Raw genomic sequence first — 25,431 nt, 5'->3', positions numbered from 1 at the left:
GGAAACCAAATGTTTCCTAATGAAACATTAGGAAGTCACATGCTAGCAAATGATAGAGTAAAGATTTGAATTAAAGTCTAGCTAACTGTGGAATCTATATTGCTTTTATTTTTTTTAGGGGCAACTCCCAGTATCACAAGAGAATTAAGACTGTAAAGAGAATAAACTAGATGAAACTGATTCAAATACAGGTGACAGAAGACTGCAACAGCACATAAATCCTTGAGAAAGTGGAACTAGAGAAAACAGAACAGTGAGCCAGAAATGTGAATTGCAGAAAGACAAATAAGAAATATCAGAACTTTAAAAGCCATGGTGAAAGAGAGTACTCTCAAAGAAAGGTGTTAGTATCAAATACTGAGAGGAATCAAGGCACTGGAAAACATATAACCAATTCTTTGGTGCAGCAAATGTGGGTTAGGATAAAAAATAAATGTTTAAGATAAATTGGAAAGTAAAAAGAGCAAGTTACTGAACAGATTGCAGACTAAAATTCCATTCGTGTAAGAATAAGGTACATATGCTTGAATATGCACAGAAAAATGTTATCTAAAAAAGTGTTAATAGTGGCTACCTCTGGTAAGTAGTAAAACAAGATCTAGGAGAATTCATGGGAATTTTACTCATTTTACATCCATCTGTATTGATTGAGGTTTACACTAAGACACATTTTTATAATAAATTAAAACAAAAAGATGGAGGGAAGAGACTTCTGAGTTAAACTGGCAGCAGGCTGACTGGGGGAGAGGTGCCTTCTTCAAATGCATTTATAGACACCATAAGGGACCTACGCTGATAACAAAAGAAAAAGAAAATGAAGAGAAAAGTTTTCTAAAATCAAGGCAGAATATTCTCTTATGGAGGTATCAATCTGGGTCGACTAAATGACACATACATTCCACACCTCAAACCTAAATAACATGAAGAACCAAAGAAGGAGTGAGACCATTTGTTGAGGTCTCTGAACTCAGACCACACAGACTACACCGAATAGAATAACTGGCTGCCACAAAATACAAACCTGTTGTGGTCCCACTCTCCTAAGCTCTTTCCTTTTCATATCAATTCTGAGCCTCCAGTTCACAATATGCATAGAGTAAATGGGATGGGAGTGAGGCCTTGAATCCCAGGAATTACAGTTAACAAGAGGACACTTAATAAGATCCCAAGCAGGGATGTACATTTTCCTAGAAGTTCTAACAACATTTAAAAAGTTCATATATTGGGCTGGGGATATGGCTCAATTGGTAGAATGCCTGCCTTGGATGCACAAGGCCCTGGGTTCAATCCCCAGCACTGCAAAAAAAAAAAAAAAAAAAAGTCCATATATTGAATTTGACATAACTTTCCTATTTTCATATATGAATACATACCAGTAAAACTCCACATCATGTACAACCCACAAAAACAGGATCCTAATTAGAATAAGTTGTACTCCATAAATGAATAATAAGTCAAAATATACTCTACTGTCATTTATACCTAAAGAGAACAAATAAAAATTGAAAAAGTGCATGTATTATAAAATAGGTACAAGTAACTCTAAAGGGAACATACATGAGTGGAGAGATGAAAATAATACTATTTAAGAATAACAAAGTTAAAGAAAGATGCAATTGCAAAACTAAAATGTTCATAAGGAGTAATAAACAGTAGAATTCAAGTTGCAGAAAATTTAATAAGTGACACACAGGATAAACAGAAATTTTTTTATCAGAATACATAGGAAAAGGTGGAGATAAAAATGATATGTGTCAGAGCGACCCTGCCTGACCACCACACCCAGATTGGTCGCAATCGCGGAGTGAGCCCACGGGCGAGTCAGTCCACCTGACCCCAACACCTGGTTAGCGGCCATCGCAGAGAGAACCAATTGCTTCTTTATAGGCTGGTGCAGACATTCTGAATTATTCCTGAGGGCATGACCATCATCATTAGAAGGGCGGCTCCCTTCCTGAGACACCTATGAGAGACTGGAGGACCTCTGACAGGACCCAGGAGTCAAGAAGAGGAGATATTGAGAGACTTGGGACCAACTCAGAACCACCAGGTAAGTCTCTCCCACTGGGCAGGCTCCCTGGATTGGGGAGTAGTCCTGGAACGCAGGGAACTTCGTGGAGTAGAGTGGCCGAGTGAGACTCCCTGGCTGGAGCCATGAACCCAGTCAACCAGGAGCACTGCAGAGGAGGGCCGCACAGTGAGAGGCTTTGACACAGAGTGAGGGTCGCAGGGCTGGGCTCCCCAACCCAGGTAGGTCCAGACCCCTGGGAACGTCGCAGAAGAGGGCTGCCCAGTCCAGGCAGTAGTTCTGGACCGAAAGGAACTTCTCGGAGGAGAGCTGCCCAGCAAAACTTCCCCACCAGGTGAGTCTTCCCCGCTGGGCGAGGCTTTCCCACCAGGGCAGAAAAACCAGAGACACAGGCCCAGAACAGACATGCCCCAGTCTGTAGTCTAGGCCCCTTTTGACTGACCATCAGTCAACAAGTGGAGGTGCCTTGCCCACTGACAGGGAATATACCCCACCTGAAGGCCACCACCCCTAGAGGGGCAGCTTCCTTGTGGAGTACCGCATTATCAAGTTCCTCCAAGACTTCAGGCTACTGAAGGCTAGGAGGTGAGTTATTGGAAATGTACAGGGACAATAGTAGTCAATAGAGGAAGTCTGCAATATCTCAGAGTTTCACTGACAGCTGACCAATATGAGAAAACAAGGGAAGAAAATGTCCCAAACAAACCTAGATGCTACCGCAATAAAATCCAATGACAGCATGGCAGAAGAAATGTCAGAAAGGGAGTTCACAATGTACATAATTAAAATGATCAGAGAAGCAAACGATGAGATGAAAGAGCAAATGCAGGCTTTGAATGCTCACACCACTCAACAACAGTTAAAAGAGCAAATGTGGGAAGCAAAAGATCACTTCAATAAAGAGTTAGAGATAATGAAAAAAAAAAAAATCCTTGAAATGAAGGAAACAATAAACCAAATTAAAAACTCCATAGAAAGCATATCCAATAGGATAGAACACCTGGAAGACAGAACCTCAGATATTGAAGACAAAATATTTAACCTTGAAAACAAAGTTGACCAAACAGAGAAGTTGGTTAAGAAATCATGAACAGAATCTACAAGAATTATGGGATATCATGAAAAGGCCAACTGTGAGAATTATTGGGATTGAGGAAGGCACAGAGAAACAAACCAAAGGAATGAGCAATCTATTCAATGAAATAATATCAGAAAATTTCCCAAATCTGAAGAATGAAATGGAAAATCAAGTTCAAGAGGCGTATAGGACTCCAAATATACAAAATTACAATAGCTCCACACCAAGGCACATTATTATGAAAATACCTAACATACAAAATAAAGACAGAATTTTAAAGACTGCAAGAGAAAAGAATCAAATTACATTCAGGGGGAAACCAATAAGAATATCAGCAGATTTTTCAATCCAGACCATAAAAGCTAGAAGGGCCTAGAACAACATTTTTCAAGCTCTGAAAGAAAACAGATGCCAACCAAGAATCTTATACACAGCAAAACTTACCTTCAGATTTGATGAGGAAATAAAATCCTTCCATGATAAACAAAAGCTAAAAGAATTTACAAAAAGAAAGCCAGCCTACAGAACATTCTCAGCAAAATATTCCATGAGGAAGAGATTAAAAACAACGATGTAAATCAGCAAAGGGAGGAACTACCCTAAAGGAACAAATAAATAAAGGAGAAACCAAGTCGTGTCAAAAAAAAAAAAAAAAAAAGAGCCAAATGACAGGGAATACGAATCATATCTCAATAATAACCCTGAATGTTAATGGCCTGAACTCATCAATCAAAAGACATGGACTGGCAGATTGGATTAAAAAGAAAGATACAACAATTTGCTGCCTGCAAGAGACTCATCTCATAGAAAGAGATACCCACAGACTAAAGGTGAAAGGATGGGGAAAAACATACCATGCACATGGACACAGCAAAAAAGCCGGAGTATCCATCCTCATATCAGATAATGTGAACTTCAAGCCAAAGGTACTCAGAAGGGATAAAGAAGGACATTTCATACTGCTTAAGCGAAGCATAAATCAACAAGACATAACAATCAGAAATATCTATGTCCCAAACAGTGGCTCATCCATATACGTCAAACAAATCCTTCTCAATTCCAGGAATCAAATAGACCACAACACAATAATACTAGGCAATTTTAACACACCTCTCACACTGGACAGATCCTCCAAACAAAAATTGAACAAAGTAACCATAGATCTCAAAAACACAATCAATAATTTAGACTTAATGGACATATATGGACTATACCATCCAACAAAGAGCAAATACACTTTCTTCTCAGCAGCATATGGATCCTTCTCTAAAATAGACCATATTCTATGCCACAAAGCTACTGTTAGCAAATACAAGAAGATAGAGATACTACCTTGTATTCTATCAGATCATAATGGATTGGAATTAGAAATCAATGACAGAGTAAAAAACAGAAACTACTCCAATACCTGGAGATTAAATAATATGCTACTGTATGATGAATGGATAACAGAAGACATCAGGAAGGAAACTTAAAAATTCTTAGAGGTAAATGAGAACAAAGAAACAACATATCAAAATCTATGGGACACTATGAAAGCAGTTCTTAGAGGAAAATTTATTTCATAGAGCACATTCAATAAAAAAAGAAAAAATCAACAAATAAACGACCTAACACTACAGCTCAAAGCCCTAAGAAAAAGAAGAACAGAGCAACACCAAAAGTAATAGAAAACTTGGAATGGAACCACCATTTATCCCAGCTATCCCACTCCTTGGCCTATATCCAAAGGACTTAAAATCAGCATACTACAGACATACAGCCACATCAATGTTCATAGGGGCTCAATTCACAATAGCCAGATTGTGGAACCAACTTAGATGCCCTTCAATTGATGAATGGATAAAGAAACTGTGATATATATATATATATATATATATATATATATATAATATACACAATGGAATATTACTCAGCTATAAAGAATAATAAAATTATGGCATTTGCAGGCAAATGGATAAAATTGGAGAATATCATGCTAAGTGAGATAAGCCAATCTCAAAAAACCAAAGGACGAATGATCTCGCTGATAAGCGGATGATGACACATAATGGGGGGTTGGAGGGGGGCAAGAATGGAAGAAGGAGGGACTGTATAGAGGAAAAGAGGGGTGGGAGGGGTGGGGGGGAAGGAAAAAAATAACAGAATGAGACAAAAACTATTACCCTAGGTAATTGTATGATTACACAAATGGTATGCCTCTACTTCATGTACAAACAGAGAAACAAGATGTATCTCATTTGTTTACAATAAAAATAAATTAAAAAAAGAAATATTTAACCTTAAAAAAATGATATGTGTCACATATCAGAGCATTAAATTTAGTTTCTCTGTGTGTTTCCTTTCCTTTGTTCTTTCTCTAGGGACCATTTTACTTCTTCCAGGTTACGCTAGGGATTAACTGTGGAAGAGGGGGAAAAGAAGCAGGAATGGGTAGAGGGCAAAGATCAAAACTGGTAGTAGAAAAATAACACTTATTCATAAAAGACCAAGGGGAAAAGTAGGAGAGATTTTCAGAGCAAGCTTCTCTTGAGCATGGCTCCACCCCCGATCTCCTTGGTAGATTCTCTGATATCCAATGAGATCTTACCCCTTCAAGAAAGGACTAATTACCCCATCTGCTGGGAGTATTTCAAGCTGACATTTCTTCTCTGTAAGGCTCCTTTGGAAATGACCTCATGTGCAGAAATGCTTCTCCTGCAGGTCAGATTCTCTTTCTGGCATAGTTTGCTCATGGTGACTACACAACACAAGATTATGAAACACAACTTCCTACAACTCGGGACAACTTCGAATTGTCAGTTCCTCTAGAAGACAAGCTGGAGAGTGTGGTAGTGTCAGTTCAAGAACCGCATCATAGCTTGCCTTCAACACTGCACAACACTGCTTCTTCTCCTTGAACAGATGTTGATCCAAGGAGCACTCCCTGCAAAACCTCCAGGTCCTGCATCTCATGACCTTCTCACCAGGGAAGACCCACTGACATATCACCTGCAGACCACTCATCAGTCCGAGAGGCTTGCACACTTCAGTAACAATATGGAGCTCAGATATCCTTCATGAAGACAGAAAGAGTCAGGAGTAACTTCCCTCTGCTGGTAAGAAAGGACTGAAAAGATCATGATGAGAATTTCTCTATGAGTGGGGGAATGGTGACTCCCCACAGTCACTCCTACATTTTGAGGCAGTTTTATGCAGTAAACTGTTATGCCACTAGGGCAACTGTCAATGTGTGCAATAAGTTGCTGTGAGAATGATTTGTGGGATTAGAGATTCACCTATGCAGTAGTAGCCACGAGCAGGACCAGGAGAAGACTGGAGAGGTCATTAAAACCAAATTAGAACCCACGTTCTATCGTAGGTATGAATATGCAAGAACAATGGACCTGCTATACAGTTGTACATGAAATGTACAAGACTGGTGACAAAACAATTTGCAAACAAAATCAAATCAAGGAATATATCCATCCCTTTTGAAGTTGGGCTCTGAAAAGGAATGGCCTTATTCTTTGGGAGGAAAGATCAGATTATCTGCCATTTATAGATGCTCAAAACCAGAAACCCTTTCTAATCACCTGAGAAGTAAATCTAGCAGTTAGAACCTGGTAACTAGGAAATTAAGCCCATTATTATCAAGGAAAAGCTTCACAGAAATTAAAGAATAATTTATAAATGTTAAATTCTTTGCATGCCAGGTGAGAAGTTTTCAGATCATGGCTAGGACATGTAATCTAGATATTTACTGAGCAACCATTTATTAGATTCTGAGAAATAAATGGATGATGTATCTGTAGCACCTGAGATTTGACACCATTAAAGCAACCAACATCTCAAAAATGGTAATATCTAAGTGACAAATAGACTATCAGAGTGCATGACTAATTAATTTCTTATTCACCTATTAGAAAACCAAAAGAAAAAAATACTATTTTTTCCGTTTGTTTTCAAAAGCTCTGAAGAAATGTCAATTGACTACAAAACAAAAACAAAAACAAAAACACATGACCCCTGGTTTCTGGTTCTAGTTGTTGTAGAAACTAATTGCATGGGCAAAGAGATCCTGATCCTCCCTCAAAGTAAAGTACAGAGGACCTGTAACCTTCATTTGTTGTTGTGGGGGACTGAGGTACATACAGAAGGATTATAATGGGCTTCCCATTCTTAAATTATTATCTTGATTCAGTTTTTTAAGAAACCAAAATATAATATCAATCTTTTTCTCAAAGTGTACAGGGATGTTAAAATTCCAAATCTTGATCTGAGACTATCTATCTGATCTGAGACTGTCTATGAGACTGTATTATTATGATACACAATCAACGATAGAAGTTCTGCATAATCAGTGTTTGTCCACAATCAGGAGAGCAACTGTAATAAGGGTCATTTTGGTAGTGGGATAGAGACAGAGTGAATGAAACAATCTGACTGCAGAAATCAAGAGTTTTCTCCCTCTTTTTCTCTCAAAGAGGAAATTTTTTCCCCACAGTGTAGGGGATTTCAAAAAATTCTAGATGCATTGAATACTCTCATATAAATTCATAGTAATACTATTCTAAAGACAAATTAGATGAAATTAGAGAAACTACAAATTAGAAATGACAAATTAGACAAATATATCAGGAGTCCTCAGGCTGCCTTTACCTCATCAAAATGAAGTGTCCCACTTAAAGGACTGAGATCATCTTTAGCCTTCTCATCTACAGTCCACAGAAGTCGGACAGCTCCCTTTCCCCCTGGGGACCGGACAACTGTCAATGTCACGTATGAATTAGGGTCATCAAATAAAAGGGAATCATTAATCATTACCTGAAAGAAAGAAAATCCAGTAAGACAAAAATAATAATAACAGAAGAAACAGAATTGTCCGTTCATGATAACTGCAGTTTTTGAATTTACAATTGCATTCACGGCACATTACAATCATGGTAGAGAAAAATGTTTCACTCCCCATTTCCTTTCCTTCTTAGACACTCAACAACATGGGATTTCCTATTTTCTCTTGCAATTAGATGGAGCTACTGAATTCCTTCAGTAGATTATAGGCAAGAGTTACATGTGCAACTGACACTCTGGCCATAAACTTCCACACAATCCTCCATATTCTCTCTTTTCCCTTTTTTCAGGTGAATAGAGAGGATGCCTGGGACCTAGAGGAGAGATGGAAGGAGTCTGATACCTGAGTTGTCAGTTAAAGAAAAGGTATCCATAAGAGTTAGCCAACTAGGAACACTGGGACTCTTATATAAAGAATAAACACATCATGGGAAGGAACTGAGATTTAGGGGTTCTTTGTAAAGGCATTCAAGCTCCCCACATAATTCAGACCTAAGCTATCCTCTCAATTATCTGCAGTTTAACCACCTTAGTAGGTCAAAGTTTAAAACAGGTTTTATTAACTTGATTTAAAGAGAAGAGATTCAATACATTAATTTATCAAAACTTTTTTACACAAGTCCTTATTAAGATACCTAGTTCAAATGAATTACATACATTGATTCAGTGAAGTCTGAATCAAACCTATAATATCCACCTGCTGTGTAAATGCCAAATAACACAATGCTTTCCATTCTTAAGACAGATCAAAACTTAACAAACATGAAACAAAATCTTGTTTGTTTGCTTGCTTTCCATGAGACTGCATTCAAACCAAGAACAGAGATTTAGAGCTAACTGATATTTGTTGAGTTCCCATTACTTGTCAGTTCTTCATATACTTTTTCTTCTTTAAGAACATTTCAGTTTCTTCATCGGTTGAATTAGATTCTTACAGGCTTTTTCTTGTAACATTCATAAGTGCTGCTAACATCACTGAACAAAGAAATAATAATGGAGTAGCCGTTGCCCTTCTCTGGTAGTGTGTATAGTATGCGTAGAATAAAATTAGAAAAATTACAGCTTGTTTTCACAAGATGTTCTTTGTTTCATGATTGGATTCATCAGTCCATAGCTGCTCATATTGCACTGAGCTGGCCAGTGTGAATGCTAGGAACATCCTAGGACCTACTCTCTTGGTTGTTGTTGCAGAAGACTAAACTGTTTTGGAATATGTAACAATTACATAAACAGAGTCAAGTGTTTTCCAATGTGGTTGTCGGGTTTTTATGGACTTACTGTGTACTTTGCCCTCTCTTTGACAGTAAATTTCTAGCTATGGCTTACAGTTTGACATTTAATTTATTAGCACTGCTCTGCACCCCTTCCTTAAGAGGGAAGACTTCACGTGGTTTATTGCATTTGTTTACTTTTCAGGTTTTACTACAAGGTATAATAATAAAAACAAAGATTTTTGGAAAAAAAAAAAGAAAGAACCACAGAAACTCAGAAATCTGACAACCAGACATGTACACATGTTTGGAAAAAAGGGGCCTAGAAAGTGGTTCAGATATTTAGAGAAATATTTAATAAGAAAAAAGAAATAAATACATTATAAATAAGTTGTATACATGTGTGGCTTTTGATTCCACAGATATAACATTAATTTAGATTTCACATGTGGATTTCTGTAGATCTCTGATATTCCCAGTACCTTGGCATATATACTGCATTGTTCTACCAACAGTTTATTAACTTTGGCACATTAATACTAATGATCTTTTCTCAATGTTCAATGTTCTTCAGTTCTCAACCTAATCTGTGTCACAATTAATGCTAACAGTATGTTTACTGTGTGTGAAATACTGTATGTGTTATATACATGTAAAAAGATAAGTTCCATGTTATTGGGGACTTTAATAAAAGTAGAATATAAGGAAAGCAGCTGCAGAGGTCTGCTAACAAGTTAATATTAATTCTACACAATAAAAATAGCAACTGACATTTAGTGTAAAGCCCAGGTACAAGTGCTTTATGTATATCAACTCATTTATTCCACATAACAGTTATGAGGAATTATACACTAATGACTGAGTAACCTAAATCTCACTGTACATCCCAAGAAAAATTGTAAATGAGGCTATTACAATAAGATTAAGTTAGGTTTAGAGCACTAAAGTTTATGATAGCAGTTAAAATAAAATGAGTAAACAAAAATTACTTATAAATAGTAACATAACTTTTTTTTCCCATGTCAGGAAGAGAAACTTATAAATGCATTATCCAGCACCAAAGTGTGATGAAGTTAAAAGCAAAAACATTAGGGTTTCACCACTTGAAGATCTGAACACCAAATACTAAGCTCCTAAGCTAATAGAGGCATTTTATTTAAAAAAAATGTTACATATTCATATATATTAAAATATGCAATGAAGTATCATGTGGTTGAAAATACACGAAATATTAATTCTGTCTCTCTCAGGGTACTAATGTTATAGAAATTTTTGCTCTCCTCTTTATAGTTGTTTTGCTTTTCCCAGACTTTTAATGCTGAGAGATAATCATAGCTACTCTTTGCCAATCCATCATTCCTTGCAAACACTTCTGCTATTTCTTTCCAAGGAAGAAAGAGAGTCTCATGGGGCTACAGCAAAATTGTGCTGTCCCTCTTATAGTTCCCATTTTCTAATGAAATTGAAATTTCAATGACCAGATCATTAGGTAATTGTTAGGCTATATTTAAATTCGGGAGCATATGGGAAGTCCTGCTCTGAGAGGCAATTTGTAGATCTAGCCTTTCATCCACATGACAGTAAAGGCAAGGGGCATTCAAGCAGTTGGTTTATGACTGAAAATGATCCACAATGATCAGATACAAGTGATTAAATAAAGGTAGTGATGACATATGTAGTCAGAAAAGTTGCTAAGTATATTGGAACTGTTTTATGATCTTTGTGAGTATTTCATCTGGGAAATTTCATCCTTTAAAAGATAAAGTCATAAGAATTATGACCCAGTGATCATGTAATAATAATTGTGATAAGAGCTAGAGTACTTTAAGATGTGGTGATACTTTAATTTTAGTTGCCAAGCCAGGCTATACAAATATTTAATTCTTATGATTAGTTGAGCATTTTTTCCTCCCTCAGCAGTTGAATCAATAATAACTGGGATCCTTCTTTCAAATCTTGGAAGAAAACAGCCAGTGAGAAGTAAGAGGGAAGAAACTGGACCGAGTACCAGAACTGAGAGAAATTTCTCTGACCAGCTAAACCCATCCTGGGATGCCACATCCAGACCACGACAGGTCTGTCTTGTGGCCAGGGTAGATAGAAAATAAAAGGTATGGACAAAAAGAACGTCCTGGTCTACTACACTCAATAAATAGGAATCACTTCCCTTCTGTAACTGATGTTAAGAGCTCACATTATATCAAGTTGTATGTATATGTTGGAAGATTGGCCCCTAAATTAATAGCCAACTCAAAAGATAATTGAAGAGAGATTTGTAAGTGACGAGTAATAAAGAATTTCAAAACAAAAATAACAGACACTTTTCTACTGAAAACTACATGAAAGTTTTGCACTCCCCTGATATATTTAACTTACAGTCTGTTGTTCAAATCCAAATACTCCTAGTGGAGAATCATTCGGTGGAATAATCACACTGACCACAACATTATCTCCAAGTCTACCACCTCCAACCACATGGTTTAAGGAGATATTGAACATCTCCATGAGCTCAACTTCGGCATCATCAATTATGGTGATTTCTATCATTGCAGTAACCTACAAAAGAAAGGAAGGAAGGAAGAGAGGAAGAAGAAAAAAAAGAGAAAAGGGAGAGAGGCGGGGAAGGAAACAATGTGATAATTTTTCCTCATATATATTCTAATAGAAACTTAGAAACATGACACAAAAGAAAAAAGCAACCATTTTGCCTGTTAGATTTATAATACTTTTAAAGTAATGTATCTATACAGTAGTTCAAAGTCAGAAATTTACAAAGTCTTATTTTTAAAATAAAAGAAATTATAAATGTAATAAAATATAGCATATTTACAGATATAAAAAACAAGGACTCCTTATTCTTGAAAAAAATTGTAAGTGCTATGAATGATCAAACAACCGTTGAACAAACAAAACCTAGTGTGCTTTGTATTAATATTACATGACATCAAATGAGACCATAAAAGTGAGGGGAAGGGAAAAAATAACAGAATGAATCAACCAACATTACCCTATGTGAATTTATGATTACACAAATGGTATGCCTTTACTCCATGTACAAACAGAGAAACAACATGTATCCCATTTGTTTACAATTAAAAAAAAATTATCGTTGACTTCTGCAATTCAGATAAATCCTATTGGTTTCAAATTTGTTTTAATGTAGAGGAAAACAAAAGCAGGAAGAAAAGTCAAATTTGTTCTTCTTAGGTTTTTATAATCAGGATTTAATTCATTTCTCTGAGTTTATGTTAAAAGTTTTATAAACTTATAAATGAACTTGGTCCACCTTGTGATTTCATTAGAGGTCCAAAAACCCACAATTTCAAATACATTAGCTATAATAGGTCTTTATGTGTAGAAAAATCTAGATTTGCATGCATGTCTTTTAACAGAATTTCCTGGGCCACTTGGGGCAATCAATAAGTTTATGAATACTATGCAAATTTGTCAAGGTAAGAATAAGACTACTTAATAGATTCTGCTATTTGAAGTTACTAACATTTTCATGGTTGTGCATATGACTCTTCCACTTTTTCATGGAAAATGTTAAAAAGACATCTCATCTGATATATTACAAAATGCCCAATTTATAAAATTTACAACACTTGAGGAATTTGTAATTTTTAGGATTGGTAGACCTACATCTAGAATGTTATTCACTTTTTCAAGTTTTAACAAATCATAGAGGAAGTTTTGGTTATTAATTTAATATTCAAAAATTTTACTGAAAATTCCAAATTAAAAACATGAATTTATGAACATTAAGAAATAAAGAGAATAAAAGCATTTGTGATCATAATAATAGTCAAATTCAGCAAGTAGGTTTTTATACACTGCTAGGCACTTCTAAGTCAATGATTATCCTATTTTATTTGTTTTTTTTGGTGTTTTTTTTTTTGGGGGGGTGCTGGGGATCGAACCCAGCGCCTTGTGCTTATAAGGCAAGCACTCTACCGTCTGAGCTATCTCCCCAGCCCCTGATTATCCTATTTTAGAATTTTTGTTTTAAATGGAATCAGGTGGGGAAGTTCAGAAAAGGGTAAGATTCTTGCTTCTTCTCTTCCACACTAATTAATAATATCTGTGCTTGACTTGACACAGCAACATTTAGAGGTATAATACAATTGGCAATCATCAATGCGTGCTCATTTAGGGGATACATATAGAATTCTTGAAGAAGAACCAAAAATACTTATATGTTCATGATGAACATACTTGCCCATCTGCAAATTCAAGAATCCCATGAGATGGATTAAAGTCTTCCAGGTCAGCACTGTCTGGTATTGCTTTCCAATGAACATTTACTGTCCCAAAGCTTCCAGCCAGCCGGACTACAGGAACCTGAAGAATGTTCAAGGGTGGAGGGACCTCATGGGCAGTAATAACTTCACCAACATCCTTAATAAAGAATACAAGTTGAAAATAAGACAAAAGTGGCAACTATCCTAAGTCATTACTTTCTAAATTCATTGTTTCCACTTATATCTCATACTTCACCCTTCAAAGTAGAAGTTAATAGAAGTATGCATAACAAGTCTTTAGAACTTTTACACTGAAATTTAATGAAAAATAAACTTTATGAATTCTTTGAGTTAGGTCAAAGAAAACTAGGAATTTGTGAAAGAGTAGAGATCCCCTTATAAAAAAAAAAAGGTAGAGACCCTCTGATATAAAACGAATATATCTAGTTAAGATTGACCAAACTAAAATGGGTGCAAATAAAATCATTGAGTTGTGTTGACTGTGGTAAATGCAAGGACAGTAACTGAGATAAAATAATGTGGCCATGAGTTAGGACATTGTGACCATTTCTGTGAAGCAACCCATCCCTTCGGAGGCCCCAGAAGCTACTGGTTTCAGATATGGGTAGTCTGGCTCCCCACGCCTAGCTGGCCCTGCTAACCCGCCAGGTGCAGTCTGAAATAGATAAGCTGGAGCTGACTGCTTGCACTCCTTGGAAAAAAAAAAAAAGGAAAAAGGTCCCTACTGTAAGTCTGCCAGGACTTTTTTATGGTTTTCACTTTAAAAATGAGTTTGCTGAAGTCACTCCCTACTACTAGTGCCCCACTTGGAACAGTGGTCCTGACATGTCAGTCTGTTTTCTTTTGTTTTTTTTTTTTTTTTTTGTTTTTTTTCTCTTTTCCCAAAATAAACTTTTTTCCTACTTTAGTTTCTGGTGGTCTCACTATGCATCAATAACCAGACCCTACAACAAATTCATTTGAAAGACTAATTTGGTTGTTTATCTATTTATAAATACCTATAAGCAAAGCTAATTGTTTTGTAGAAAATACAAAAATACTAGACAAATCAGCAGAGACAAGCTTCTACATTACTATAAATATATGAAAATTCAACTCACTCGAGTGACATGAAATATAAAAATTCCTCTGGGATCATCATTTTCCTCAATAACTATCTCAGCTATTTCCATTCCCGGCCTCTGTACACTTGGCTGCTCTGCAGAGAAGTCAGAGTTCACCAGGTTCACCTCAGTGATAGTGATGATAAATCCTTCTTCCAACTCAGGAGCATCATCCTGGGAGGTGGGATAAAGAGATGGTGCTTTTTTGGTTTTGGTTTTGTTTGGGAGATGGGGTCTTGGTATGTGGAGTAGGCTAGTCTTGAGCTCCTGGGCTCAAGCAATCTTCCTACCTCAATCTCCCATGTAGCTGGGACTACAAGAATGAACCATCACTACTGGCTGATTTTGAAAGAAAAATATTTAATGTGCATTGGAAAATTGACATTTTTCAGTAGGGAACAAACAACTTCCTCTACATGAATGGGCAGCTTTATCACCATAAAAAGATTCCTATTAATACTGCATACATTCTCACTGATGAATTCAGGATCCCTAGAATGTTCAGATTAAAGGTGATGTTTCAAAGGAATTCTCATTCTCATTAGCAAATAAAATAAGTTTTAAAAAACCTATTCCACAAATTTAATGTAGGTGGTGGTGGGGGGGGTACCAGGGATTGAACCCAGGGGCACTTACCACTTACCAATGAGTCACATCCCCAACTCTTTTTCTTATTTTTTGAGACAGGGTCTCGATAAGTTGCCTAGGGCCTTATTAAATTGCTGAGTCTGGCTTTGAACTTGCAATCCTCCTGCTTCAGCCTCCCAAGGTGCTAGGATTACTGGCATGCACCTTGTGTCAGGCCTATCCCAGTTTTGATCATATCCTATTGAATATGTCTTACATATAAAATTTCCCAAAAGAAATTAGGAGAGATTGGTAAATTTTATTTATGCTTTAAAAGTGAAAGTTCTAGATTTGTAAATCTAGATGCAATACTATATTTAATTCATTCTTAAATGTTTTTATTTTATTTTTGAATATGGAATAAAATTTCAAACATAAAAAGATAACAAGTAGAAAAGGAAAGGAAATCTCTTTCCTATTCCATTCCTGTATCTTTCCCAGATTGTCCTCTCTAGAACTCACCACTAGCAGGAAAACTAATGTTACTACGACATTTACTTAATAATATACATACATTTATAATAATCAACATATAGTGCTGTTAATATTACATGTATTATATATTAATACCTTACTTGATTTAAGTGCACAGTGCTAGAAATCAAACCTTGCTACATGCTAGGCAAGTGCCCTGTCACTGAGTTACATCTCCAGTCCCAATAATTATCATATAATGCTATTAATAACACTAATACAACTATTATCACTTTGAGTTTTTTTGTGCATCACTACAGATATATCCACATAGTCTCTCTTTTTCTCTTTCAATATACAGATATAGATAGCAAAAACTAGATCTAAAGCATTTGAATATTAATCATGATTTAAGTAATTGTGTACTGAAATGAAATTATTTCCCTATCAAACTAACAATAAAAATAACTAAATTGATATGGGTGTTTCATTTTTCTGATATAAGTTTAAAACAACTAACCAACCAACATAATAGTAGAGATAATCAGACAAATAATCAATCCAAATTCAGTGCTTCAATGTTCATTCAAATTATTCCCATTCAAAAATTAATATAGAGCTGGGGTTGTGGCTCAGTGGTAGAGTGCTTGCCTAGCAAGTGTGAGGCACTGGGTTCGATCCTCAGCACCATGTAAAAATAAATAAAATAAAGATATTGTGTCCATCTATAACTAAAAAAAATTTTAATATAAAAAATATGTTTGTCATTTTGCAAGAAATTATAAAATATTTATTTATTCATATTAAATATTTATTTGGGTGGGAAAATTATTCACATTTTCTTTATTAAAAGCATCATTTTAAAGAAACATTTTTACCTGTAAGAACATCAAAATTTTACATTTAAAAGCATTTTCTTTTACATCATAGTTATTGCAATCCATACTTACTGGCAAAATGGCAACTTTCACATGAGTTTCTTTTATGTTTTCTTTCATTATTATTGTTGTTTCTTGCAACACATAATCTTCATTCTCAATAGCCTGATTATTCATGTGTAGTAAGAAATTGGGTTTTGCCTTCAAGTGAATGGCAATGTCTCCAAAGAGCCCTTTATCTCGAACAATATGCAACTGCAGAATGGTGATATTCTCTGTGAGACAAACATGCCTCTAGTCAATACGCTTTTCTGTTTGCTGTCAAGGCTGTTTCAAGCACTCTCGGTGGAATGTTCTGCACTACCCTTTTAGACAGTTAAGTAAAGAGAGATAAAACAAATACAGTACATACTCCCAATAATGTATGTATGTAATTATTCTGTGCTTTGTCTCCATTGTCCCCAAAGTTGTGCTGAAAATCACCATTCATTCCTAGCATTCTGTCTAATTCCACATGTAGCCTCAGGTGTTAGACATGTCATACTGAAATTGCTGAAAGTCTTAGGGAAGTGCATATGCAAAGTTGAACATAGGTAATAATTACAAAAGTGTTTAATAGATTCTTCAAAATGAATAGTGAAATACACGAAGTCATCATTTAATGAATAATCATTAGATGAAGAGTGATTTTGCTCAAAAGATGAGTTGTCTATCTCAAGGTTCGAAGTATTTCACAGCACCTACTTTTTATTTCATTTCTTAGATATTTTTAAATTAATTTGTTATATAAAATGAAGTAAAAATGCCTGTCTTCACTGCACGTCTATGAATTTCTCATGACTAATAACTGTGTCTTTCTTTCCAAAATACACAGTGAGATTCCTGGCAACTACTAGGTATTTCAAAAATGTATATTAATTTTTTAAAAAATGGCTTATTTTATCATAAGTCTATTGTTTCAGTTCCTGTATGCACGGAAATATAAAGGCCCAAGAAATACTATATGTCATTTTTTTTACCACCAACCCTTCAAATGAAAGATTTTGAAAGTTAGATATCTATATTGTTATCTGAAAACGTTAGAACCATCTCACGGTATATTCTAAATATACTGTGATATATTATATTTAACCCTTTATTTAATATATTAATATTAAATTTAACCCTTTATATTTATACTTAAATATAAATATAATATTTAACACTTTATTTAATACATCAAATGACCTTCATTCACAAAATTATATTTACCCAACAATACAAATATTTAATTAGGTAAAGATTTCAGCAGTCAAGGAAAAAAAAACAGGGGGTGCTGGAGATGGGGCTCAGTGTTAGAGCACTTGCCTGGCATGTGTGAGGCCCTCAGTTTGAGCCTCAGCTAAATAAATAAATAAATAAATAAATAAAATTTTAAAAGATCCACTGACTACTTAAAAAACAAAAAAAAGAAAGAAAGAAAAGAAAAAACAGGGACTGGCCAATGTACACTTCACAGGATAAAATTATTCTCACTAATGTTTTGGGTTAAGCAACTTATACATTGATACCATGTGCTTCTCACTATGTTGTTACTGTGCCATTCAACAACTGAAAATGTATAGAGAAAATCTGAGTGAGAAATGACAACAGGTAAACAAACAATGAAGAAAAAGTAAAATAAAAACCATTTAACTGTATTGCAATGACTTAACTAAAATATTAACATTTTTACTATGATAGTATGTCTTTAAAATTTGAAAGTATCAAGCTGGGGTTGTGGCTTAGTGGTGAAGCGCTTCCCTAGCATGTGTGAGGCACTGGGTTCGATTCTTAGCATCGCATATAAATAAATGAATAAAATAAAAGTCCATCAACAATAAAAATAAATATTTTTTAAAAATTGAAAGTATCTTAAAAACCTTATTGCTAAGTGGTTACATGATCATAAAATTTAATAAACAAAATGGCTATGATCTGTCAAATTGAAAAAGTCATATGAAAAGAGAAATTTGTATTTCTTGTAAGCATCAAAATTAAATTCTCCAGTGACGCTTCTTACCAAAGCCTGAAAAATATTTAACAGAATTTACCTTTAGGCTCTGCTACTCTGGTGAAGAGAGACTCAAGGTGCCAGCCCACCAAGCCATAAGGAGAATCACTGGGCAGAGTAGTTATCATGGACTTGTTTCTTTTCTGATCAATAGTAGCACCTTTTGATGGGTCCTCAATCCCTTCTGTGGCAATTCGGGTTAGTGTTATGATCACAACCTCTGACAACTCTGGTATATCATCGGCAATAACAGTTAGAGTAATTGTGGACAGGGCCTGGCCTTCAGTAAATGAAATCTAAAATTTCAGAAAAATATTTTATTTATCTTGCCATTATAACTGTGTAGTAAGAATATCAAAAAGTTTGATTTTCTTTCAATATGGGTGCAACTTAAAAAGTTTAGCAACATTATGTGATTATACAAATAGCTTTTATATTAAAAATAAGAATGGTAGGAAAAAGAAAAAGTAAACCATTTCTAAAACCTAAGCTAATAAATTATATAGTCAAGTTGTCATATCCTGGAGCCTACAGTTCCTTCTAATACAGTATACAAAGTCTCTCTGGAAATCTATTAGATAACACATGTAAAGTACTATAAAAATAAAAGAAGGAAGTATGCTAGCTTATAACAATTTTCTCTACAAAACTTTTGTCAGATTGCAACTCCAGGTAGATGCAACATTTAACAATGAATCAACCAAAACAGAAGGGGCAAGGAGAGGGAGGGAGGGAGGGAGGGAGGGAGAGAGAGAGAGAGAGAGAGAGAGAGAGAGAGAGAGAGAGATAAAACACAACATCTCTCTTCTGTGTCTCCATTCTCTGAGGAGACAGAACCTAATTTTCTAAAAGGCATCTGAAGTCCCTGTTGACCAGGCTTCCGTCAGCCTCTTGGATGCTATTTCCCATTATGCCCACCTCATACCCACTCTCCAACAATGTGGTTACAAACCACAATTATTCAAATTGGTATTGCAGGTCATCTACCCCTGTTAACACGCACCTCGCTACTCAGGGAAGGCACTAGAAGATATACCCAAGAGCTTTATTAATAAAATCAGGAGTGAGAAAACTGCTGCTCATTGGCCAAATCCATTTTTCATAAATGAAGTTTAACTGAAACACAGCCAAGCTTATTCAACTGCACATTGTCCATGACTGCCTATATTGTCTACTTCATATTGTCTAGCATAATTGTGCTACAAAGGCAAAGTAGTTGTGAAAGAGAACAGATGATTAATAAAGCCTAAAATATTTACTATCCACCCTTTACAAAAAAATTCTTATTCTTGAGTAAAATAATTTTTTCAATAATATAGTCCACATTTCAGGTAATAGTATGCATTTAAATTATAATTTTATTCATGCTTCTATATGAAATTGTAATTGGAGATATGTAAATCAGAAATAGAGAACCTGAGAGATACAACTTACAGTCTTGGTAAATTGCATTAATAAATAGTAAATGCAAGAATTAAGAATTTGCTATAACATTCTTAATACACTGAAGCTCCTTACCTTTCAAAATAATTGGGAATTAGAAATGCTGGACTATAATATTCAACTTTTTTTGGGATACTGCCATAAAAGTTTCTTTTAAATAATTCTTCAGAGAAGCATTTGGAGAAAAAAAAAAAAAACCCAAAAAACAAAGAAACCTGACTAATCTATGAAACCCAAGGCAAGTCAAAGAGACAACCCATCTTGTACCTGGGACAGAGAGGCTTCTTGAAACCTCTTTTTTGGGGAGGTGGTGGGTAACTGGGGATTGAACTCAGGGGCACTCAACCACTGAGCCACATCCCCAGTCCTATTGTATATTTTATTTAGAGACAGGGTCTCAATGAGTTTCTGAGTGCCTCGCTTTTGCTGAGACTGACTTTGAACTCACAATCCTCCTGACCCAGACTCCAGAGTCACTGGGATTACAGGAGTGCAATACCTCGCCTGGCCTGAAACCTCTTTTGGTTAGTCATCTACTTCTGTGGCCATACTGCTTCAACTCTTGCACCTGAGCTCCAAATTTACGCTCTTCCAGTTAATGCATAATGTGCTCCTCTACCCAGATCTCTTCTTGGGACTGACATACCATCCCACAGCTGTTGGGAACAACAGCTTCTGTGCTCCTCATTGGGAATGATCCTTATCTGCAACAAGTGGTCTCAGCCAAGATTATACCCCACTAGAAGATAGCATGAAGTGAAGAACTGCTAAAAGGGGGTGCCAATGATTCAGACCTAAACTTGGAATGACTCCAAAGGACCAGCTTGAATGCAGAACTCTCCCACAGGATCAACCTCAATGATAATAGCCCAGGAATCAACTTCTCCCCCTGCACTTCCTTCCCTTCCTTTCTTTCTTATGAATGCAACTCAAGTAAAGCTTCTGCCCATGGTTCCCAACCTCTATCATTGTACAACACTGAAACACCTTTCCAGAAGGCTACTTTACACAGGTTTGTTCTTACTTACCAGTCCCATTTTATCTAAACATTAATAACATGTTTCTTTCCCTGGTTTGGGTGGCTTTATCTTTCTGACAATATAACACACTAAAAATTTGATATTCTGAAACTCAAGAGGGATAACTATTTATAGATAATTTGGGTTTTATCGAAAAAAGGAACAATAACCATAGCAATAAAACTAACCTCAAATTGTATTCCTATCTATGGTAATTAGTAAGAATTCAGTGTTGACATTTCATCACTGAGGCAGGATCTGGTCCCATGTATCAACAGTAACCATAATTTAAATGTGTCTCCTATAATTTTCAAACATTACATACCACTCCGGACGTAGGAAATATATCATTGATACTTCCGTCAGCTTCCCATGCTACAGTTAAACGGCCATATGTGCCTTTTAAGCGCTCAACATTCAAGGTTACCAGGCTATCTTGCTCCATTTCTTCCACTTGCTTAAATAATGAATTCTGAAAAATACAACAAAAGTCACAAGGAGTTATTGAAAATCACCTAAATCATCTTTTCTTTATTTCATGTTATTATACTTTCATATTTCATAGTAATAAGCAATGTGAAAGAGTAAGTGAAAAATAACAATTAAAAAGTACTAAGTAGGATGACCATGATTTTATTTTAAAACATACAGGTTTCAGTAAGTAAAATACTAAAGTCAATAAAAATTTAATTTTGTAGGATTATTTTATTTTTGTCTCCATTTCTATATTTTTGAAATTTTGTTGAGTGAACATATTATTCATTTGATAATCAGAAAGCATATACTTTTATAAAATAGTACTTACAGCATGTAAAAAAATTGTAGAATGGAAAGGACATGCAGTCAGGAGGGCAGGAAACCATCCCCCCAGAGTAAATTCTGACAATTCTTCTAGGTCTGTTCTTCCTACTGGTAAAATGGGTTGGACCTAGATGGTCTCCAGTTCTCACCCCAGTGTAGCACATCATGAGAATGAGGGTGCTCCTTCTGATCATTTTTCAAATGTCTCTTTATGCTTAAATTCACATCCTCTGCCCTGTTTCTGTTCACGGCGTTTCATACTTAGCTCCTAAACCTTACAACTATTTTCCAGCCAGAAATCTCCCTTTGCTTTATATTAGAATTTCCTTCTCCTCACCTATGCTTGCTAGCCTCTTACCTTTGTTCCAGATTAATTTGTACCTCTGTGACTTAATATTCTTCACTGAACACACAACAGAAGATCTCTTGCCAGCCATTTAATGAAATTTCCTTCAAATGAATATTTTAGATAATCCCTTCTTACAACATCCTTGGCTTCTCAAGGGTAATAAGGCAAAAATATGGAGTTTTCAAGATTTTTTTTTCTTTCCAGTAAGATTTTTTCATGTCTTTTTACTATGGTAATCTGAAAAGAGACTCCCCCATTAATTTCTTAAAGCTTATGAAAGCTCCCATTTAGAATGCTAATTTCAGTATTTCACACAGTATTTTCACAAATCATTACAGATGTTACAGAGTAATAAAATCTTGCTCAAGGCAAACATTCCTGAAGAAAATGCCTTGATTTTTAAAATATGCATATAATTTATTCAGAAAAGACAATGCCTTTTAAAAAAAAATAAAAAGTCTCTCTTTGGCTCCATATTCTCCACAAAGGAAGGTTAGTTAAATGAGGTCTTCGTGCAGCCAGAAATATTCAAGATATTCTTCCCATCTATAACATCTCATCTTGGAAGGAGATTGTACAAACAAACAAAAAAAAAGACTTGTGTTGAGGAATTCTAAAAGGACTAAAGGAATCCAGGTTTCTATACATTGGCATGGTGAAACCACAGTGATTTCATGTCTCTAGAACAATTTCCTAAAGTGTAACAAGCTTCCTAAAGTGAAATCAACCATGCCTTGGCAGTTGAGGACGGGCTGTGCTCTCCATTTGCAGCACAGTTTCAAGGTAAGAAGATGGACGCAAGCTGCAGAGCACGTGGGTTCTCACTCCAGTAACACAGCTCTGCTCTACACACTTGTCTAAGGTCCTGGGAAGGCTGTACAAAAGCTCTGCACCCCACCACATACAAATGACATGATCATCTGAAACACTCAGTGCGTGCCAGGCACTTTTAAAGGGTAGAAAGAGATGCAGCAGTGAACAAGGCAGTATCCCAGCTCCTGAATTCTTCAATTCTATTATAAAGAAACTGATGGTACACAACTATCAGTTCTTTAAAGAAGAAAAGGCAAGAAGAAAGGACACAGAAGGATGATGGAGAGTTGCTATTTTCAACCAGGGGAGGCTTTTCTGGTCAGGTGTCATTTCAGTAGAGACCTGAAGAAAATGAGGAAACTTGTGATACCTGGTGGGGACAGGGGTCCTCTTCTCTCTTTCTAACTCCCCCCAATATACAGTTTATGACTTACAGCTGCTCTGCCCTACACAGGAGCCACTATCCACATGTGGCTACTGAGCACTTGAAATACAGCTAATCTGTAATGTACACTAGAGTTTAAAGACCAAGTATGCAAAAAAGAATGCAAAATATTCCATCAACAATTTTATATATTGTATGTTGAAATGATAATATTCTAGTAATATGGGGTTATATAAAATTTAATTTTAAAACTAACCGGACCTGCTTCCTGCTTTTTTTAAATCTGTCTACTAGAAAAAGTAAAATTTCCCATGTTGTTCACATTATAAACTATTCAGCCTCATCAGAAGCTGACCTGCCATTAGCACCAGGGTTCAGCCAAACTGGGCAACAGAATGATCTGATCCTTTCGAGCAAATGACTGAGGACATTAGCGTGTCCAAAGCTTGTCATCTTACATCCTCCAAACCTGTTCCTCCCACAGTTGTCCATATCTTGGTAAAGGGTAAATTCATCCTTCCCATAACTCTGCTGTTTATTGCTGAATTACTGCAATAGTCTCCTGTTTTATTGCTGGCCTTTCCCATGTACAGTGTGTGTTCAATGTTATAGCCAGAGCGTTCTTTTTACAATGAGTCAGGTCACACATTTCTTCTATCCTAACCCCTCCAAAGGCTCTTAAGATGCCAAATTCATTACCATGCTAAGGGTCTTGTGTACAACAATAGTGACATCATATTCCTGATTGCTGTCTCTAAAAAGGTCAGCTCACAGGCTGGTCCTCGGCTAGCCTCTGGGAACTTGAATTTCAAGAGGGTTCCTACAATTGCAAGAACTTTTGTTTTTGGTTGAACCCAGGGGTACTTTACCACTAAGCTACACCCCCCAACCCCTTTTATTTTTTATTTCTGGATAGGGTCTCACTAACTTACCCAGGACAGTCTCTGTCTTTTGATCCTCCTGCCTTAGCCTCCTGAGAAGCAAGGATGACAAGGCTATACCACTACACCCAGCTCTATTTCCAGAACTCTCAGGTTGCTCCCTGTGTCCAAGCTATTTGTACAAATAATGTGATTTATACTAATATCTGTTTTCCTCCTGGAAGTCTAGAATTTTGGTATGTGCCAGGCAGAGGGTGCCTACATGACCAACTGCCAATTAAAACCCTGGGCACTGAGTCTTTAGTCAGCTTCTGATTGGCAAAATTCCACGCATTGTAACAACTCAATGCTAGGGAAATGAGTATGTCCCGTGGGACTCTGCAGGGAGAGGATTCTTGGCAGTTTACGCCTGGTATCCTCTGGACTTCACCATGACCATTTCCCCTTAGAGGATTTTGTGTTGTATCCTTTGCTTTAATGAATCATAACCATGGTATGACTCAACACTAAGCACTATGACTGCTTCCAGTGAGTCATCAAAACTGTGAATGGCCATAGGATCACAGGGCGCAGGCTCAACCTCCTGGGCCTTATCTCCCCCTCCTACAATACTGTAGCCACAGTGACTTCCTTGTAGCTCCTGAAGGGCAAGATGGCACTGCAGGCCTTTCCCTTGATGATGGGTCCTTGTCTGAACTGTTCCTACCCTACATATGAATATAATTCACTCTTTATCCCCTTTAGACCTGTGCCCTTCTGTCAATCCATGCAGCCCTTCCTGACCATCCTATTTTAGTATTCCTATTTGCAACCCCCACCTGTTCTTTCACGCTCCATACGCCTTCTCTGCCTGATGCTTCCCAAGAGCACTTATCATCATCAGAACAGTACAGGTTTTCTTATATCCTTGCCTATTGTCAGTCTCTCCTTGATACCTGCTAGGATAACAAGGGTAGAGATTTTTACTGTTTCATTCTCTGACATCTTTAACATCCAACTGAGTATTGAGAACACAGTGTTTATTAAATGTTTGCTGCATTTATGAATGAAAGAATAACCAACTGATCAGGTTTGTTGCCCAGTTATGAATGAGAGAAAGGAAGTTTTTGAGAGGCTTTGGGAAATTTCTCCCTTAATCAAAATGGGACATAAAACATCTCTCTGTCTCTAACTGCACATGAATAGAAAGCAATAGCCCAAAAAATAGCACCAGTTTTCAAACAACCAATAAAGAACTGGTTTTGAACTGACAGAGTAGAGAGATGGAAAGGAC

The 25,431-nt window shown here is 36.2% G+C and overlaps 1 protein-coding gene across 1 annotated transcript in view; it reads right to left on the bottom strand.

The window, feature by feature from the left end:
* Adgrv1 (adhesion G protein-coupled receptor V1) overlaps window positions 1-25,431 on the bottom strand; it is a 583,921-nt gene that overhangs the window by 359,596 nt on the left and 198,894 nt on the right. Inside the window, exons 53-59 of the mRNA XM_047556631.1 lie at window positions 21,255-21,401; window positions 18,508-18,763; window positions 16,508-16,710; window positions 14,514-14,690; window positions 13,367-13,549; window positions 11,528-11,707; window positions 7,749-7,913 (exon numbers count right to left, since the gene is read on the bottom strand). Of these exons, the coding sequence (XP_047412587.1) occupies window positions 7,749-7,913; window positions 11,528-11,707; window positions 13,367-13,549; window positions 14,514-14,690; window positions 16,508-16,710; window positions 18,508-18,763; window positions 21,255-21,401 (1,311 nt within the window). The remainder of the gene's footprint in view (window positions 1-7,748; window positions 7,914-11,527; window positions 11,708-13,366; window positions 13,550-14,513; window positions 14,691-16,507; window positions 16,711-18,507; window positions 18,764-21,254; window positions 21,402-25,431) is intronic.

This window comes from Sciurus carolinensis, chromosome 6, assembly GCF_902686445.1.
Source record: "Sciurus carolinensis chromosome 6, mSciCar1.2, whole genome shotgun sequence".
Classification (NCBI taxonomy): domain Eukaryota; kingdom Metazoa; phylum Chordata; class Mammalia; order Rodentia; family Sciuridae; genus Sciurus; species Sciurus carolinensis.
Note: the sequence above shows the minus strand (reverse complement) of the source record. Positions and strands in the feature narration are given on the sequence as shown.